We start from the raw sequence: 16557 nt of genomic DNA, 5'->3' as shown, positions 1-16557 counted from the left end.
GAATGATGCTTCGGGCAGACTGCCAGGTACTCACCTGGACGAGGGGTCTGGGCAGGTGGGGGCACTGCGGTGGGCTGTGCCACCGAACGAGGCTTCAGGCTCTTCCCACGCGGGCAGACCAGGCAGCCACACACCACGGCACAGATATGCCTCTGTCGTCCCGTTTCTTACACGCACCAAATCCGCTCTGAAAGCAACAGCTCTAACTACCTAGTGTCCATGCCTTAACCCCGCGCTCAGAGGCTTGACAGGTCTGAGGGGTGATGAGTCCTCCAAGGGGCGCCTGCCTTCTACCCTGGGTGAGGAAAGACCCTCCAATCGTCGTTGCTCTGATTTCCCACCCCAGGGAACAGACAGCATTGTTTCATCAAATGACTGTCTTCATTCTGTATACCAGACTGCCTGCTGCTTTTTGAGTTATTTTGTTTGCTTTTAACTCAGAAGGATGAGAGTCGTGCAGAGGCAAGCTTTTTCACAGATCCCACCCAAAGTTCTCTGAGAATGTGATTCGTAACATTCCTTCCCTTACAAATAAAATAGTAGATGAAAGTGAGGCAGAAAGACGAAACCATTTCTCCTCTTCAGAGACCTGAGCGCTACTGGTGGAGGCAGCATCTTATACCTGTTTATGCAACTTCTTCCTTCTTTTTCTCTTTCAAAATGTCTCTTTATGGCTGATATCAGTGAATGAGCACAGTTACCCTTTCAGAAAAATAAGGCATTTTCATATTGAAATAAGAGGCTGAGAGATAAGGTAACCTGGCTGAGGAAACGCTGCCGTGGGGTTAGAACCAAATCACTTTCCTCCTTGAGGAGGCGTTAATGCCAACTCTCTCTCATCGTGTAGGGTCGCAGCCCTTGGTGATGGATGTTTGACTCACCAGGCGCTGCTGGAAGGGGACGTGCTAACTCCATCAACCCTTTCACGCCCTGACTGGTTCTCTAAGATGAAACTTCCCCCCAGTGATACAGTTTGCGCAGGAAAGAAGGGGAATTGATGCTTTCCTTTTTCTTTACCAATTTTTAAGTAATATGTTGACTTACAAGCATCCTCCAATGATGACCAATTTAATTAGTTGTTCCTTCATAAATTCATGAACTTAAAATGTGAGTATCGTTTTAAGTTCATGAATTTATACATAGTTAATGAGCTTTAATCCATGGCAGTTATTCTTTTTTTTTTTTCTTTTTTTTAATTAAATTTATTGGGGTGACAATTGTTAGTAAAATTACATAGATTTCAGGTGTACAATTCTGTATTACATCATCTATAAATCCCATTGTGTGTTCATCACCCAGAGTCAGTTCTCCTTCCATCACCATGTATTCGATCCCCCTTACCCTCATCTCCCACCCCCCACCCCCCGCCCCCGTTATTCTTGTTGACGCTCTAAATGTCCCATCTTGGTCAGTGGGAGCCTCTGCAACTCGGTTTCTGAGTCATTTTGACGTGGCCCTAACAGACCTTGGCACCACCTTCCTTGGTATCTGATATAGTTCTGGTCCCAGACCTGGAATCAGCCATTTACAGAAGGAACCCTGACTTCCTTTGGTACAAAATGGTATTTCTAGACTGCAGTGTGGATGGTAGGGATTACAAATCAGGTTTCATATCTTATGACCATCTATGGATGTTGACGGTTTTAGGAACTGTAGTGCATGCTGGGTGTTGTCAGGACATACGTGAATACAAGTGAATTATATCTGAGAAGAAAAGAAAAGAAGCAATAATGGGACATTGTTTCTATTAGCAGTAATTTAAAATTAAAAGGAGATAATCATGAGAAAAATCAAATTTACTCCATTTATTATGTGCATTGTTTGTTTCAAATATTAAAATCTATTCATATGCAAAGATTCTTTGGGATAATTTATATAATCAAGGACTAATAAACTCTTCAAAACCAACCACAGCTAAATTATCTCAATTGTTAAGAAATCTATAGTACCATAAAATGCCACCGCATTTTTAAAATTGTCATCATGGGTGAGACCTTTGAAAGCTTTCTAAAAAATGCATTATTGTCGAGCAAAAATAAGTCCCACATAGATTCAGCTGATATATGACACTCAGGGTAAATGACTGCAATTTTATCTTATTTCGGGAAGAGTAAAAAAAATAATTTGTCACCTTGCTATATATTTTTATATCACAGTTTACAGAAACAAAATAAAATGAAAAGTAAACATTTTTCTTGTGCTAGCTACCATGCAACTTATTTGTATTTTTCTAGTATTTTCAGTTTTGAAGGACTACTAAAGCACACAGAACAATTAAATGAATGACATATTTTAAATGCAGAGTACTGCATATTTGGCATATGAAAAATAACTAGCAGTGGGTGGTGCTAGGCAAGATTTTCTTTAGGGAATCTTTCCTTAAGCCCCTCAGACTCTGTATTTCCTAGAATCCCACTGAGCCCGACTTCCGTTTTATCCCCCCATCCTCACAGCCTTCAAATGACCTTGGCACTCCCCTCTTCACACCTTATTGCGTGTCAGTGATGGGGACAAAGTAGCTGCCACAGGTTCATGAAGAGGCACTGAAGCTGTGATTTGAGAAAACCACCACCTCCAGCCCTGCGTCCTCTCACTTCACCTTTGATGGGCCCCCCTCAGCCCGGGGCAGCCCCCCTCCCACCATGGCTCTGCTTTGTGTTCCCCGTGGACATTGGGTCATTGGTGACTCAGACTAGTGATAGTATTAGTTCATTAAATGCATCCGGCATTACTTTTAGCACCTCATTCCATATCAGTCATGACGTTAGAGATAGAAAATCAGCAAGGGGTGGCCTCTTCCCTTGATAGGCAGGCACTCTAGTGGGGGAAGCAGAGTGTTCACAGACAGATAGCTAATGTGCTGTGATGCTGCGATGAGCGTGAAACAGGTGCATAGAGTGTGGGGCACGAGCAGAGAGGGCTTCATTCTGCCTGGTGGGGCACGGGAACGTCACAAGGGAGAGACCTCGCTGGAGTTGTAAAATACACAGCAGTGTTCAGGATGCTTAATGGAGGGGGAGGGGACAGCAAATTAAAAGGGAACACTGACCCAGGGGAACACAAAGGAACTTGAGTGTCAGACGAAGGAGTTTGGCCAAAGTAATCTCTGCCAAAGGAGCCAGAAAAAGAAAAAACAAAAAAGTTTTTTAAAAAGAAGTGTGGGCTTGTTTGCATAGAGAATGGAGCTAAGGGAGAGAGTCCCCTTGGAGTCCATGGGGAAGGTCAGGACGGGGCACTGGGAGTGAGCAGTAGGAGATGGTTCCTGAAGGCTTCAGGAGGCGAGGGGTGGGGTATTGAAGATGAGAGACAAAAAGGAGACAGAGATGACTCCACCTCTTCCTCTGTGATAACGGGAGCAACCGACATGTCCCGACAGCTGACCTTGAGCCAGGCGTCGCTGTAACTAAGCACATTGTATGTACTACGTATATTATTATCCCCTGGAATTGTCACATGAGAAATACAAGCTGTATCTTACCTAGTCTACAAACCAGAAATCAGTTTTTAAACAGCAAAATGTAGTTAAATAATACAAATTGCAAATCACCAGGAAAATATTGAAAATTCTGAACTTGCATTTATCTAGTAAAATGATCAAAATATGTAAAACAAAATTTAGGGGATCTACAGGAGAGAATTAATCAATCCATCATGATGGATTTTAACATTACATTCTTGATTTGTCTTTGATTTCAGAATTTCAACATCAGGTTCTTACTTGATGGGAAAGTCAAGCAGATAAAAACAATTAGCTATGAAAGAGGCAATTTAATAACACAACCAACATGGTTAATTTAACGAAGGTGCACTTGGACCCCCAGGAGGGGGGATGAATAGAGAAGTAGAAAATACATTTGGCAAATTAATAGCTAAAGATTTGATGGAAACATAAATCGGCAACTACAAGATGCCAGGAAGCATCAAATAAAATAAACACAGAGAATCCCAGTATAAAGTCTTCGTAGCCAAACTGTTGGAAACCAAAGACAACAAATAAACCTTGAAAGCAGCAAAAGAAAAATGCATGGGAATAACAGGCAAGGAAATAACAATTTAATTAATAGCTGACTTCTCATCAGAAACCATGATGACCAGAAGAGAGTAGAAAAAAATTTCAAAATGCCTAAAGGAAAAACTAAAACCGTCAACCTAGAAATCTCTGTTAAGAGAACGTGTCCTTCAAGAATGAAGGTTAATTGAAGACATTTTCAGATAAAACCAAGGTGAAAGAATTGGTTGCTAATAGATCCATGCAACCAGAAATCCTAAAGAAAGTTCTTCACCAACTGGGAAAATGGTATCCGATGGAAACTCATGTCCTTGATAAAGAATAAAAAGCATCCGAAATGGTTAATAGTGGGTAAATGCAAAAAACATTTTTTCTTTTTGATTTTTTCTTTTTAATCTCTTTATAAACCCTATACTGTCATAAGTAATAATTATAGCATTGTCTTGTAGAATATATAAAGTATGTTGACGTAATACACATAATTACGATCGCGTGTGACTGGACAGGGACCTGAAAACTGACAGGGTTCCATATTTAATGACAAGCAGTACATTATTAACTCTTTGTAGACTGTGAAAAGGTAAGAGTATCTATTATCATCCCTAGGGCAACTACTAAAAAAATGCAAAGAAATACAGCTACAAATAGGGAAATTAAAACTCTAAAAATATTCAACAACAAAATGAAAGCGGGGAAACAAGAAGCAGAGGGAACAAGTAGAAAACAACACCCCCAAAAAGATGGACCCAACCCAGCCATCTCAATAATTCCATTAAACTTGCATATGGTACTTTTACCAGAACAGACCATATCGTGGGCCACAAAAATGTCTGAATGAGTTATAAAAGGCTGAAATCATGTAAAGGGTATTCTTTGATCCAGTGAATTTAAATTACAAAGCTGTACACCTGAAGCTGAAGCTGAATAATATTGAATGTCAACTATAATTTAATATATAGATATAGTCACAGGATGTGGAGCACAGCGTAGGGAAGAGAGTCAATGGAATTGTAACAGCTACATACGATGTCAGGGGGGTAATAGAGTGGGGGAGGGATGTAGATTGTGAGGGGGGTAAATGTCTGTTACATTGTTTGTACACCTGAAACTAATAAAAAATAATCAATAAAAATGAGAGGGCCAGAATAACTTTACGTACTTGGAAATTAAACAACATATTTCTAAATATTCATCCAGCCAAACAGACATTACAGGGGAAATTAGAAAGACTTTGAACTGAATAATAATGTAATTCAGCCTATCAAAATTTGTGAGATGTAGCTAACATCATCCACAGAGGGATATTTTTAGCTTTAATATTTCTTGTTCGAAAAGATGGAAAGTGAAACCAAAGAGCTAAGCTTCCACCTGAACAAACTAGAAAAAGAAAAGTAAAGCCAAGGCAACTAGAAGAAACGCATAAAAAAGAAAGAATAGAAATGATAATAGCATTTGAGTGAATCAGGCTGCACAGTGTTCTTTGTTGTAGTGTGAAATGCCTTTCCCATCAGACTGCGTCAGTGTTACCACGTTTGCCCAGGAAGATGGTATTTTTTCTTCTTCCCATCGTGTGCCCTGCCTCTCCTCCAACAATGCTGTCTTCAGAAAGTTTACGCTTTCTATCGCAGCGTGTACACACATGCACGCACGCACGCACGCACGCACCTACATCCCTCTACTGACATACTAGTCAGTGTAAGTGGTTGATTAGTTTTCTAAGGGGATATTCGAAATCTCGGTCGATTATACAAAGGACCAGTGTCACTGAGGATTCAAATATATTTGTGACAGCAAAACTGCCAGTTCCTCCAGGAATGGCAAAGGGAGTCTGTGAACAAAATGAAAAGAATTTTGCAAGATACGGATGTAGATAGATAGATAGATAGATAGATAGATAGATAGATAGATAGATAGACAGACAGACAGACAGATAGATTTTGCCCCGAAATTTCAGATATAAGACATTCGTCCCCTTCTCTTCTAACCCTTATGGGAGCAGGTTCTTAGTCTGCTCCCAGTATCCACTCTGTGTGTGCTACTGAAGAAAGGTCTAGAATATTCTAAAGACATAGTGAGTGTATGTCCTTGTGCTTTATATGTCAGTGTGTAGAACAGGAGATAAGATTCCGAGAGAAGCTTCCCAAGAGGTTAAAGGAGCTGAATCTATTTCACCACATTTAAAGGACCCTTTGATGAAATGCAGGGCATGTTTTTTTCAGAAGTGGTCCCTTCATTTTGCATAAATGTCCTTCAAAGACTTCTGAGCCCCTTCACGTTTCATGCTTCTCTTTTTATTTCCTCTCTTGTAGATAAAGAATTCATCTACAGAGAACAGAAAGGAAGTGTGATACTGCGGAATGTTGAAACAAATACTTCCACGGTGTTAATAGAAGGCAAAAAAATTGTAAGTACTCTCTTTAATGACCGGGATAATTTCAGTGTTCATTCCACTAAGTCAATAAAGCAGAAAATGACTTTGGGTTTCAACTCTCCGTAGAGCCAAGCAGAGGCAATGAACTTGTAACACTACAGGCTGAGCAATGACAGATAATATGAAACAGAAACCACACTAAGTTAATAAGATGAAAGCCCGGTGTCTTTCAGTGTTCGGGAAATTTCTGTACAGGTGCGGGAAGCAAATGGTGCAGATCATAAGTAATTGAAAGCTCAAGTCGCAAGGCTTTACCCGGTTTCAGGACAATTCCGGTAATGCGTGGGAAACGGTCTGGAGGACTTGCTCGGTCTCTAGTGCATTCTTTGCACACCTGAAACAACAAAAAAAAATAACTCATCTCCAGGCACAGGGAATATTAACCTGGGCACTAACTGTACTTACTCTGATGACAGTAAGTGACGTTTTTGTTTGAAAGTGGACACTGGGTCCTTAGGGATGTCACTGCTCTTCCATCTGGGATAACCTGTTTTTTCCCAAAGATTCAAATGGCATTAAGATTTGGGGTTTGTGTACAATTAAAGTGTTTACTAAACACATCGACTGAAGTTCCGTGGCCAAAATCAATTTAAAGAGAGGTAACTTTTTAGTACATATGATGTATTCATGCCGGCTTCTAGAAGGAGCACCTCTCCCGGTCAGGGCGGTGGCCACGTGCTGTCCCTGTCCGGTACACTGAAGGCAGATTCCGAATCAGAACGCTCGCGACACACCTCTGGGGCGAGTCAGAAACTTAGGAATCCCAGAACTCTATAATCTGGGGATTAGGGTGGCTCCTGGTTTTACAGGTGAGGAGCCCAGAGTGAGTGAATGAGCTTCCCGGGGACGGGGTGAGGGTCGGGCGGGTCCCAGGCAGGATGGCTCCATGTTTGTGCCTGCCAGCCCATCCCCGGACGTGTACAAACGCTGCTCCACCTTCCTTTCCCTCCTCAAGCACATTTCACTCGCTGTTTAAATACCTTGCGTTCCTTTTTGGTGTGGCAATGCCTTTTTCTTTTAAATAAAAATTGGGTGAGGTTTAGGATCGAATGAACCCTGCCCTCTAGAGAGACTGTTTGCTGGGGGCAGGTAGGCCTAGCAAGATGGCATTATGGCGTAGTTTCCAGAACAATAGCTTCATAGCATTAAATTGTAGTCTGCAAAGTAAGACCCAGACACAATGAAAGTGCCTGCATTTTTGCAGTTAAAAAAAAAATCATCCTTGGTAGAATTACTCCTCGACGAAAATCAGATTCAACCCACTTAAAAATACTGAAGTTGCACAAATGGTTTTCTAATATTAATCGAGAGGAGAAAATGATCAGACTGTGGCTGAGGGTAAGTGCCTTTTAATGTCGGGACGTTATCAGTGTTTCCCGGGAGGATGACAGTTTAGTGGATGCAGGGCGCTGTGCATACAGCTGCACTTAGCCAGGAAATACGCGACCAGGGGCTGCCTTCGCTTTCTCTGATCAATAGCTGTGACAGATCGTATATTCCAACTGAAGTTGTGCTCGCCAAGTAATAAGGCCACTTCACAAACCGCGTCAGGCACAGCAGAAAGCAGGACCTCGTCTTGCAAACCGGCAGCCTTGTTCTTAAAACGTGATGTATTCACTCACAGTGCAGACATTTATTAAGCACCCAATGTGTACAGTCTGGTCAATACTATTCACAATCACGTTGCATATATTCTAGTCTCAAAGCTGCATTTATGTGCCCCCATAAACAGACCTCAGAAGGTGGACAAAGAGGAAGCGTCTTTTAGGTGCCTGTATCCTCCTCTAGAGCATCAGAGCTCTGGACCGAAGTTCTGCCGGGCCACGCTGTCCTGTAAACTTCTGGCAATTCCTCCCACCAGCCTCGAGCGTGCCTCTTCTGCGGGACCCCGCCATGGAATGTCTGTCTCCTCTCTTCTTCATGAGAAAGAACCATGGTGTCATGAAGGGCCCCCTGCCCCCGGGGAGGGTGACAGCACTGGCTCTTCAGCATAGCGTTCTGTCCTCTTACCGCTCTGATGACGCCCCAGGTGGCCTCTTCTGATTTGAAGTCCAAAAGCTTTCAGATTATTGAAAGGCAGTCTCGGGAAAAGAGCTGTGTGTACACGTGAGGCCCGCTGCAGTGGGCCAGTAAAACACCCCGAAACCAGGGGCAGGGGAACAAAGCCATCAATGGGGTGACCAGCAGAATTTTAGAATTTTCCCTACGACCTTGACCTCTAACCTCAGTCTCTTTCCCTGGCCGCTACGAAAGCCATTTCCCACACAAGGTCACGTGAGGGGATCCAAGCCCCTTGCCTTCAGCTTCCTCTTGGCTCCTGGGCTTTCAAGACCGGCTCTTTCCTGGACTGGATCAATGGAAGGGATGCCAGTGAATGCAAACACTAGGCCAGTCCAGCAGGAAAACTTTTAAGATCACTGGATGGGCGCTCAGCGCGAGGGTGTGATCTGGGGGCCTGCCCCCCCAAGTGTGAGCTGCGCCCTGCTCAGTAGGGACAGGACCTAGCGGTTGTGTGTGGGCTGTGAACCCCACCTGCCTACCTCTCAGGACCCTTGTAAGGTCTGTGTGAGCACTCGCAGCCTGCTGCCATGTGGGCATAAGTCACCTGTGGTTCCAGAGTGGTAGGCGGGGCCAGAGCTGGAGCAGCTCAGGGGCTTCTAGCAGGACCACACAGGTGGCCCGGTCAGTGCAGCAGATGGCGGAGTCCCCACGGCCTGGATTGGGGCCCCTCCCCTGTAGGAGTTGGGGGGGGCTGGGCTTCCAGAGCCAGGCGGGGCCTTCCTTCCAAGGTGGTCATTACAGCAAGGGGCACTCTCAGATTTCTGCAAATAAAGAGCAAAGAAGAAAACAACCTAACTTTTGCTTGAATGATAGTGTTTGTTTGATATCCCAAGCATTCCGGGACATTATACGTTACTCTCATTTTTAACATGATTTAAATGTCAAACAAGGCGTTTTATTTTTATGCTCCTGGAAGACTCTCTTGTCCACAAATTAACAAATTATGAGAGGTCTTTGTTATATTATGTGTCCCATTTTTTTCCCCTGTAAAATGAAACAATTAATACATCTCATGCTCAAATTGGGTCTTTGGATGTTTGAACAATAGCTGTCTGGTTCCTGAAAGGTCTCATGAATCTTTTCTCCACTGAGGAGAATACTGACTCCTTCCCTCCCTTCCTCTGTCGAGCATCACTCTTCTGCGGGACTCTCTGCCTGTCTCCTTCCTCCCTTCCTCCTTCTCATTCTCTCTCCCCCTGTCTCTCTCTCTCTCTCTCTCTCTCTCTCTCTCTCTCTCTCTCTCTCTCTCTCTCTTAGATATATATCATCTATCTCTCTCTCTTCCAGTAGAAGTACATTTAAAATGGACTTACTACATTCTGCTAACCTCAATTCGATTTCACAGGGACTGTAATTCTTTTAGGAACTTAGCATCATTTCTCCAATTCTTCCAAAACAAAATTCTCACAAGGATGAAGTGTTTGGCTTTCGCTTGAGAATTAGACATTTGAAGTCTAACAGTGGAATAGCCTCTGAAGATGACATCAGTCAAACCCTTCTTTGCTCAGAGGAGGAAACCAAGAAGGCCCACAAGCAAAACTTCGGCCGGACATTCACATTTAGGGCTGTTGACCTAACAGACCCGTTCAGAATATCCACAGTATTGACCTGTGATATTGATACTTTATGTGCCCCTTTTATTGGTAATACCAGTGGTGACAGGAAGTGGTAAGACTGATACAGTCATTCATTGCGTCACTTAAGTTGGCCCAGGTGTTTGGATAGCAACTTAGCAAGACATTCAAGATTAGTAAAAATATTTACTCATTTTGACTCACTGTAGGGACTTTTTCATAAGTAAATAATCTAAAAAGTTTTTTTAAAAAACCTAAAGCTAGCGAAATAAGATAAGTAAATAAAAATAGATGACATATGATGTAGCTATTAAAATACTAGTTATGAAAGCTATATAGTAATATTAAACAGTTATGATGTTATATTAAATTAACACAGAATGCAGTATTATCTGTACACTTTAATTAACTGTAAATAGCGTCTATGTGTATTGAAAAAGTTGACAGTGAACATTGAACTATGAAAATAGTTCATCTTGGTGGGTGGTAAAATTTTGTATGTTATTTTCTAGTTTGGTGATTTCCATAATGGCTGTTTCAATGCCATTTAGTCAATAACTGTAATCACATTTTTAAAAATTCAACCTCGTGTTTCTAAGAGATTAGACTTCCTCCAATGATGAATATGTAAGACAATTGCTGGAAATACTTTGAAGGGAAAACAAGTGAACTGAAAAAAAAAAAAAGACATCCTTTTGTTATGCATATGTCAGTTTTTCTCACTTTTTATGTCTGTATTTGTTTTAATTACTCATCTACTTGTTTTAATTATGTATTTAAAATACTAAATTAGCATTTAAGTAAAGTCTTGTTTCTCTAGTTTATGACTTCCTTTGATTTTATATAATCATTAGACTGAGGAACTTGAATTTTTATCTGTCTCTGAAAATTAATGAATTCTGCCTCCTCACAGAGATGGACATAATTACAAGTATTATTAGACCCATTCCAGAATCAAGGAGAGAATGCTGCAGAGCAAGTCCAGGGCTGGGCTGAGATGAATGCTTGCGACCACCTGTTTGTTTACTATACTCCGTCCAGTGTGTGGGCCTTTTACTGTTCACTTCATTCTACGTCATTTAATTTCCATCCAGTGCTTCACGTGCTCACGTTCTCACGTTTGGAGGGGGAAGCAGCCCGCCTTCCTGGCCTCCCCGCCCCGTCTGGCCTCCCCAGAGCCCAGGTGTCCTCCCATCTGCTGCCCACCAGGTGGGAAACGGCCGTGGGCTCTGTCCCATTTGCATTCCTGGGCTGACACGCCGCTGCCACCAGGCCTACAACCGGCTCAGCATCTAAGGCCGGAGCGGGTGGCGTGTCCAGCAAGCTCTCCCATCCGAGGCTGAGAGCGCTTGGCACACATGTCAAACCTTGGCGGAAAAGCTATGTTTCTGTGTGTAGTCCAGAGGGCAAACGCTGACACCCACAGTGCCCACTGGACTGTTTGTTTAGCCCACACATTGGTTTTTTGACAAATTCCAATCCAGATTTCTGGCTTCCCTTGAAAAGATAGGAAGATCTGGCAGCAGAAAGGCCTCGTGTTCTCACAGACGGCAAAACGTGGCCGGTGGAGCAGGTGGCAGCTGGTCGGTCCCCACAGTGGCCACGTGTGCTGACTTCTAACCAGACCGACCTTGGTGTTTCAAACCCCCTTATTCCAGGAACCAAAATTTGGCATGCAGCGTCAGCGTTGTGGCAAGAATCCTGTAAAAAGCCATGGCGCACACTGTCCTTACGTCTGCATCTGATTCTGTTCACCCTCTTCGTCCCTGTGGGTTTGTTTCCCCTTATGTCTCTGATGATCTTTCTTTTTTCTCCTTTTTTCTTTCTTTTCCTTATTTCTCTCTTCCTCCTCTCTATTCGTACTTCTCTTATTTAAAAACAAGGTGTTTTTGCTTATTTTTATTCTAATTTTTATTTCATAAGCTACTCTGTTTTTAATTTTCTAAGTAGGTGAGTAGAATATTCTATACCTATGTCTGTAGCAGACCGGAAAAGATACAAAGTAGCAGCTTAATCTTTCTGGCCCCAAGCCCGCTGTTCTTTGTAGGTTAAGGGAGATCTGATGTAATTCTTTTTGTCACACCTGGACTGTCATTTGACATCAAATGAGTGTCTTCTCCAAGCAAGGCCCGGGGAGTGGACACAAGGATTGCTAAATGCAGTTTTAATTCTTGGGTAGTTTTCGGTCTAGATCTGAAAGAAGTAACTGTTTCAATGAAACATGTGTGTTCTGCAATAGAGGGACCATGTGCAATGAGACGGTGAGGACTAGAGAGGAAGGAAGACTTAAAAAAAAAATCTTGATCGGAGCCTTAGTGACTTGTTGGACAATATAAGGTGGACGGATATACTTGCTGGTAAAGCCCCAGAAGGAGAAGAGGGTAAAGAAGGCAAAACAAACTTTTAAAGAAATAATAACTGCATTTATACCAAATTTGATACAGGAACTCAGTAAAACTCCGAGCATAGAAACAGAGAGAAAGGCACACCGAAGCACATCATAAAGTTTTGAAAACCAGTGAAAAATAGAACCCAAAGGCAGCCAAAGGAAAGAGACATATTATCTACAGAAAAACAAAGAGAAGAATGACAGCAGACCCTTCACCAGACACTGTGCAACCCAGAAGACAGTGGAGTGGGAGAAAAATAAAACTGTCAACCTAGAATTCTATATGCCGCAAAAAAAATCTTTCAAAAATAAAATAAAGAACTTAAAAATCTTAGAGAAGTATTGGCCACATACCTACACATTGAGAAATTAAAATGAATTTCTTTAGAGTAAGTAAGAAAGTTTATACCTGGTGAAAAGTTGGGAGTACATAATAGATTGACAGGTGCCAGAATGATAAATATAGCCCACGTGTAAGTAGACTTTTGGTGGAAACGTATGTAAAATGAATTAACTACTCCTGAGAAATACATCCATCTTTTTATAAAAGGATCCCTTAACTATGATGAAATATGTTCATGCCTCTTAATATAACCTCATCTAAGACTTCTGAACCTTTGCTCATACTCTAAACATTGACATAAAAAAACATAAACATATGCACATGAAATCTTTGAAATGTGTTAAACTTTGTTGAGCGTGTATACACAGGGGCAGAAACCTTACACACTTTGGAGTGGAAGCTAAGTGCACTGTTAAGGGCAGATTTTCCTTATGGTCACACATTCATTGTGTCCACAAGTTCCCCTTACTCCTCCTGGAGGAGGATTTGGGCATTAGTTTTAAAAAGCAAGACCCAATTATAAACCATCTGTGGTCTCTATGTTAAACATAAAGTCATCTGTTAAAAGTGAGTGAGTGTAAAAAGATGAACCATCCAAATACTAACCGACGTAAAGCTTGAATGGTCATGTTACTATCACCCAAAGTAGACCACAGCACGAGGACCATTACCAGAAATGAAAAGAAATACTTCATAATGACAAAGGAGTCTGTTTATTAAGAAGACATACGAATCCTGAAGGTATGCAACCAGCAATAGAGCTATAAGATTTGAAGTGTTAAAAGCAGAAATGGGCAAATCCACAGTTGTAACTGGAGATTCCCACAAGCCTCTCTGGGTAATTGATATAATACGTAGGAAAAAAAAGGTCAGTAAGGATACCGAAATCGTTTGTTGAAATTGGAAAAACTACGAATAAAACGGGCAAAAGCATCACTTAACTGAATGGTATTCAGTTAACAAAGAAAGGATATTGCCATTTTTAACAGACTTGAGCAAGTTGGCTGCGTACTAATTTTGTTAGCAAATTCTGAAAACGGCACCAGCAAGCACAATTTCACAAGAGTCTGAGTTGTGTGTAACTCTTTCAAATCCTTCTTTTTTTTTCGTTGTAGGAATCACTAAGAGCCATCAGATACGAAATATCTCCAGATAAAGAATACGCTCTCTTTTCATATAACGTGGAGCCCGTGAGTACCACTCTTTTGTCTACAGAAGAATTGTTCTCTGTTCTGATCGCTTATTAAGTATTTTTCCTAGAACCTTTCATCTCAGTGCTCTTTGAATCCTGAAACAGTGGGTCCTGGGATATTGTCTTTTTATGCCACACTGCCACCTAGGAGAGAGGAAAGGTATAAAAATCCCTTTGGCAGAAAAAGAGATGACTCCTGGAGTGTTGGGGGCTTTTGTATAGGGTTTTCTTGGGGAGATGGTAAGAGTTGTCTCTTTCTAGAGATTTATCTTACCCTCTTGTGCAATTATTTTTCTTGCCATTTTCCCAGTTGCATCATCAATTTTATCCTAAGAACAAAAAGCAACTGTCAGGGTCTCCCTAAACTAAAATGTTAGTTATCTCCCAGCCACCATAGTATTCTAGAGCTAGGAGAGTTGGACTATCACTTTCGTTATAGGAAACCCTTGTTTTCAGGGCTTCATACATGAGTCTCCCATAAAATTTCACCAGAATTTCCTATAAAGTCTCATCCTGGTCTTTAGTGGCAGCCTGAACTGGGTCTTTCTTTCTTAGTTGTTGGGTTGTTGTTGTTGTTTTTCTTTCTTTTAACATGCTCATATTTTAAATTTAATTTTGCCTCTTTAATTTTCAACGAGCCAAAAGGTGAAATTTATTTGTATGAGTGAAGCAGGTGTTCCGCTTGTAAGAGATTTAGAAAGGGGCATTTGTGGAACTTTACTTTCTGGCAAATAAAATGCAGACCTCGCTGCCTTGCTAGTTCTTCTAAGGCTATTTCCACGAGAGTTTCTGAAGCTCCTGTGACAGTCAGGTCCCTGCCCTGTCACGCAGGTCGCAATGGCCCCTGGCAACTCAGAGACTCCTCGTGCAAGAGCAGAAAGCTCCTTCAGTTACATCCTTTCAGGAACCCAGGCAATGGGTGTGCGTGGAGGTACAAGTCCAGTTCTAGAATTTTTTGAATTTCTTTTAAAAGCTATTTGACCACTGGATTCTTTATTGGAGATTTCAATTTTATTCCCCTCAATGTAGATCTTTGCAAAAGTCTGTCTCTTCAGTTTTCCATTTTCTGTGTGGTGTTTTTTTTTGTTTGTTTGTTCGTTTTGTTTGGGGTTTTTTTTGTAGTGTCCATTATATAAACGTTCTCATTTCCTCCACAAAGATTCTTGGGAACAACTGGTCATGTCTGTCTTTTTCATTGGGGGAAGGTAGCGACCTTGACATAGTAAAAGGAGACTTTTAGCCTTGGGATCCTACCCTACACTGGCTTCTCTGAGCTTCAAGCACGTGAGCCTGACGTGCAGGGATCATAGAGGGTTTCAGCGCCTTTCCTACCCCGACCTCTCCTCTAATCTCCAGGGCAGTGCTGACACAGCGTGTTTTATTGGATTGGTCGCCATCATGACCACCTTATTCTGGTGTCTTTGGGACCCTCTGTTGAGCGTTATGCACCTCGGAGCTGTCTGTCTGGGGGACTAAAAGAGGAAGAAGCATGTATCCCTTGGCTTCTGTCCTCCCCTGGTGAAGGGGACGTCAGCAGCCCCACACTTGTAGGTGGCATATGTCTGAGCAGAGAGGCTCCAGGCGGAAGGCCCTGTCCCATCGCCCCGGAGTGAGGTGGGTTGAAACCTGCGAGTCATTCGACCCCCCTGGGCAGTGGCTGCAGTAGCGTGGTGTCTAAGGACAGAATGGGCAGCGAGAGAGTGAGTGACCTGCCCGTTCAGTTAGGGAGCGTGGGGCAAAGACTCAGGCCACACGTTGAGGACAGGAAGACGCAAAGGAGAGATTCTGCAGTTTAGTTTTATAATATTCATTGTGACCCACTTCCTCTCATTCATTCAGACGAGTTGCATGTTGCATCGTTTCCCAGTTGTTTGCCGTAAACCAGTGTCATTTGGCAGTTTTTACGTGGTCAGCCACTCCGACAGGGGACGTCTTTTCATCCGCTGTCTGCCCCCACCCAGCCGTGGGGACCTCGCACGGGCCATCTTGCATACTTGGTGCTGAGCAGAGCCGTCTGGGGAAGTGTCCTCTCTGAACTTCTTAGCAGTGATTTCATGCGGTCTAAGTGCTTGAAATTCCATCACCCACACAAAACTATAAAATTATGTCACAAAAGCATTAGATCTTATTCGTGAGACATCTTAGTAACATTCCATGTTTATTCTAGAAATGTGGGGTCGTGCTAAGTAGCATACCTTTCTTTCCTACTAAACTGCTCCGATGTTACTAAATCTAGAACTTGGCTAATAACCGTGCACATCTACCCGTTAGCTGCTTTTAACTGTGTTGACTCTGTTTTGTTGATGGTCTCAAAACTACCCTTTTAAAAAGTGTAAGAAATCGTCAGTTAGATTCGGGGAAGAACAAAGCCACACACGTGCCGCCCGGCCTCAGACACACACACACGCTCAGACCTCCCTCCCCACGGCACGGCCTTCAGCCTGCTGCCCACCTGGCCTCCAGGACGGCCTTTCCGAAATGCCAGTTGGTTTAGGCCATTGCCCCGTTTGCGCGTGTCGGCTCCCTCTCCTCCTCCCGCCAGCCTCCTTCGTAACGCC

General features: G+C 42.6%; 1 protein-coding gene across 6 annotated transcripts in view; it reads left to right on the top strand.

Annotated features, from left to right (window-relative positions):
• Positions 1-16557, top strand: part of DPP6 (dipeptidyl peptidase like 6) — a 578081-nt gene that overhangs the window by 423418 nt on the left and 138106 nt on the right. For all 6 annotated transcript variants that reach the window (XM_019742500.3, XM_019742502.3, XM_074315064.2 and 3 more), the window contains exons 4-5: positions 6319-6413; positions 13923-13997. In XM_019742500.3, coding sequence (XP_019598059.1) covers positions 6319-6413; positions 13923-13997 — 170 coding nt within the window. The remainder of the gene's footprint in view (positions 1-6318; positions 6414-13922; positions 13998-16557) is intronic.

The sequence above is a fragment of the Rhinolophus sinicus genome, chromosome 8 (assembly GCF_057876585.1).
Source record: "Rhinolophus sinicus isolate RSI-liver-muscle chromosome 8, RSI-T2T, whole genome shotgun sequence".
In the NCBI taxonomy this organism is placed as follows: domain Eukaryota; kingdom Metazoa; phylum Chordata; class Mammalia; order Chiroptera; family Rhinolophidae; genus Rhinolophus; species Rhinolophus sinicus.
This window is presented reverse-complemented; position numbering and strand designations above follow the sequence as displayed.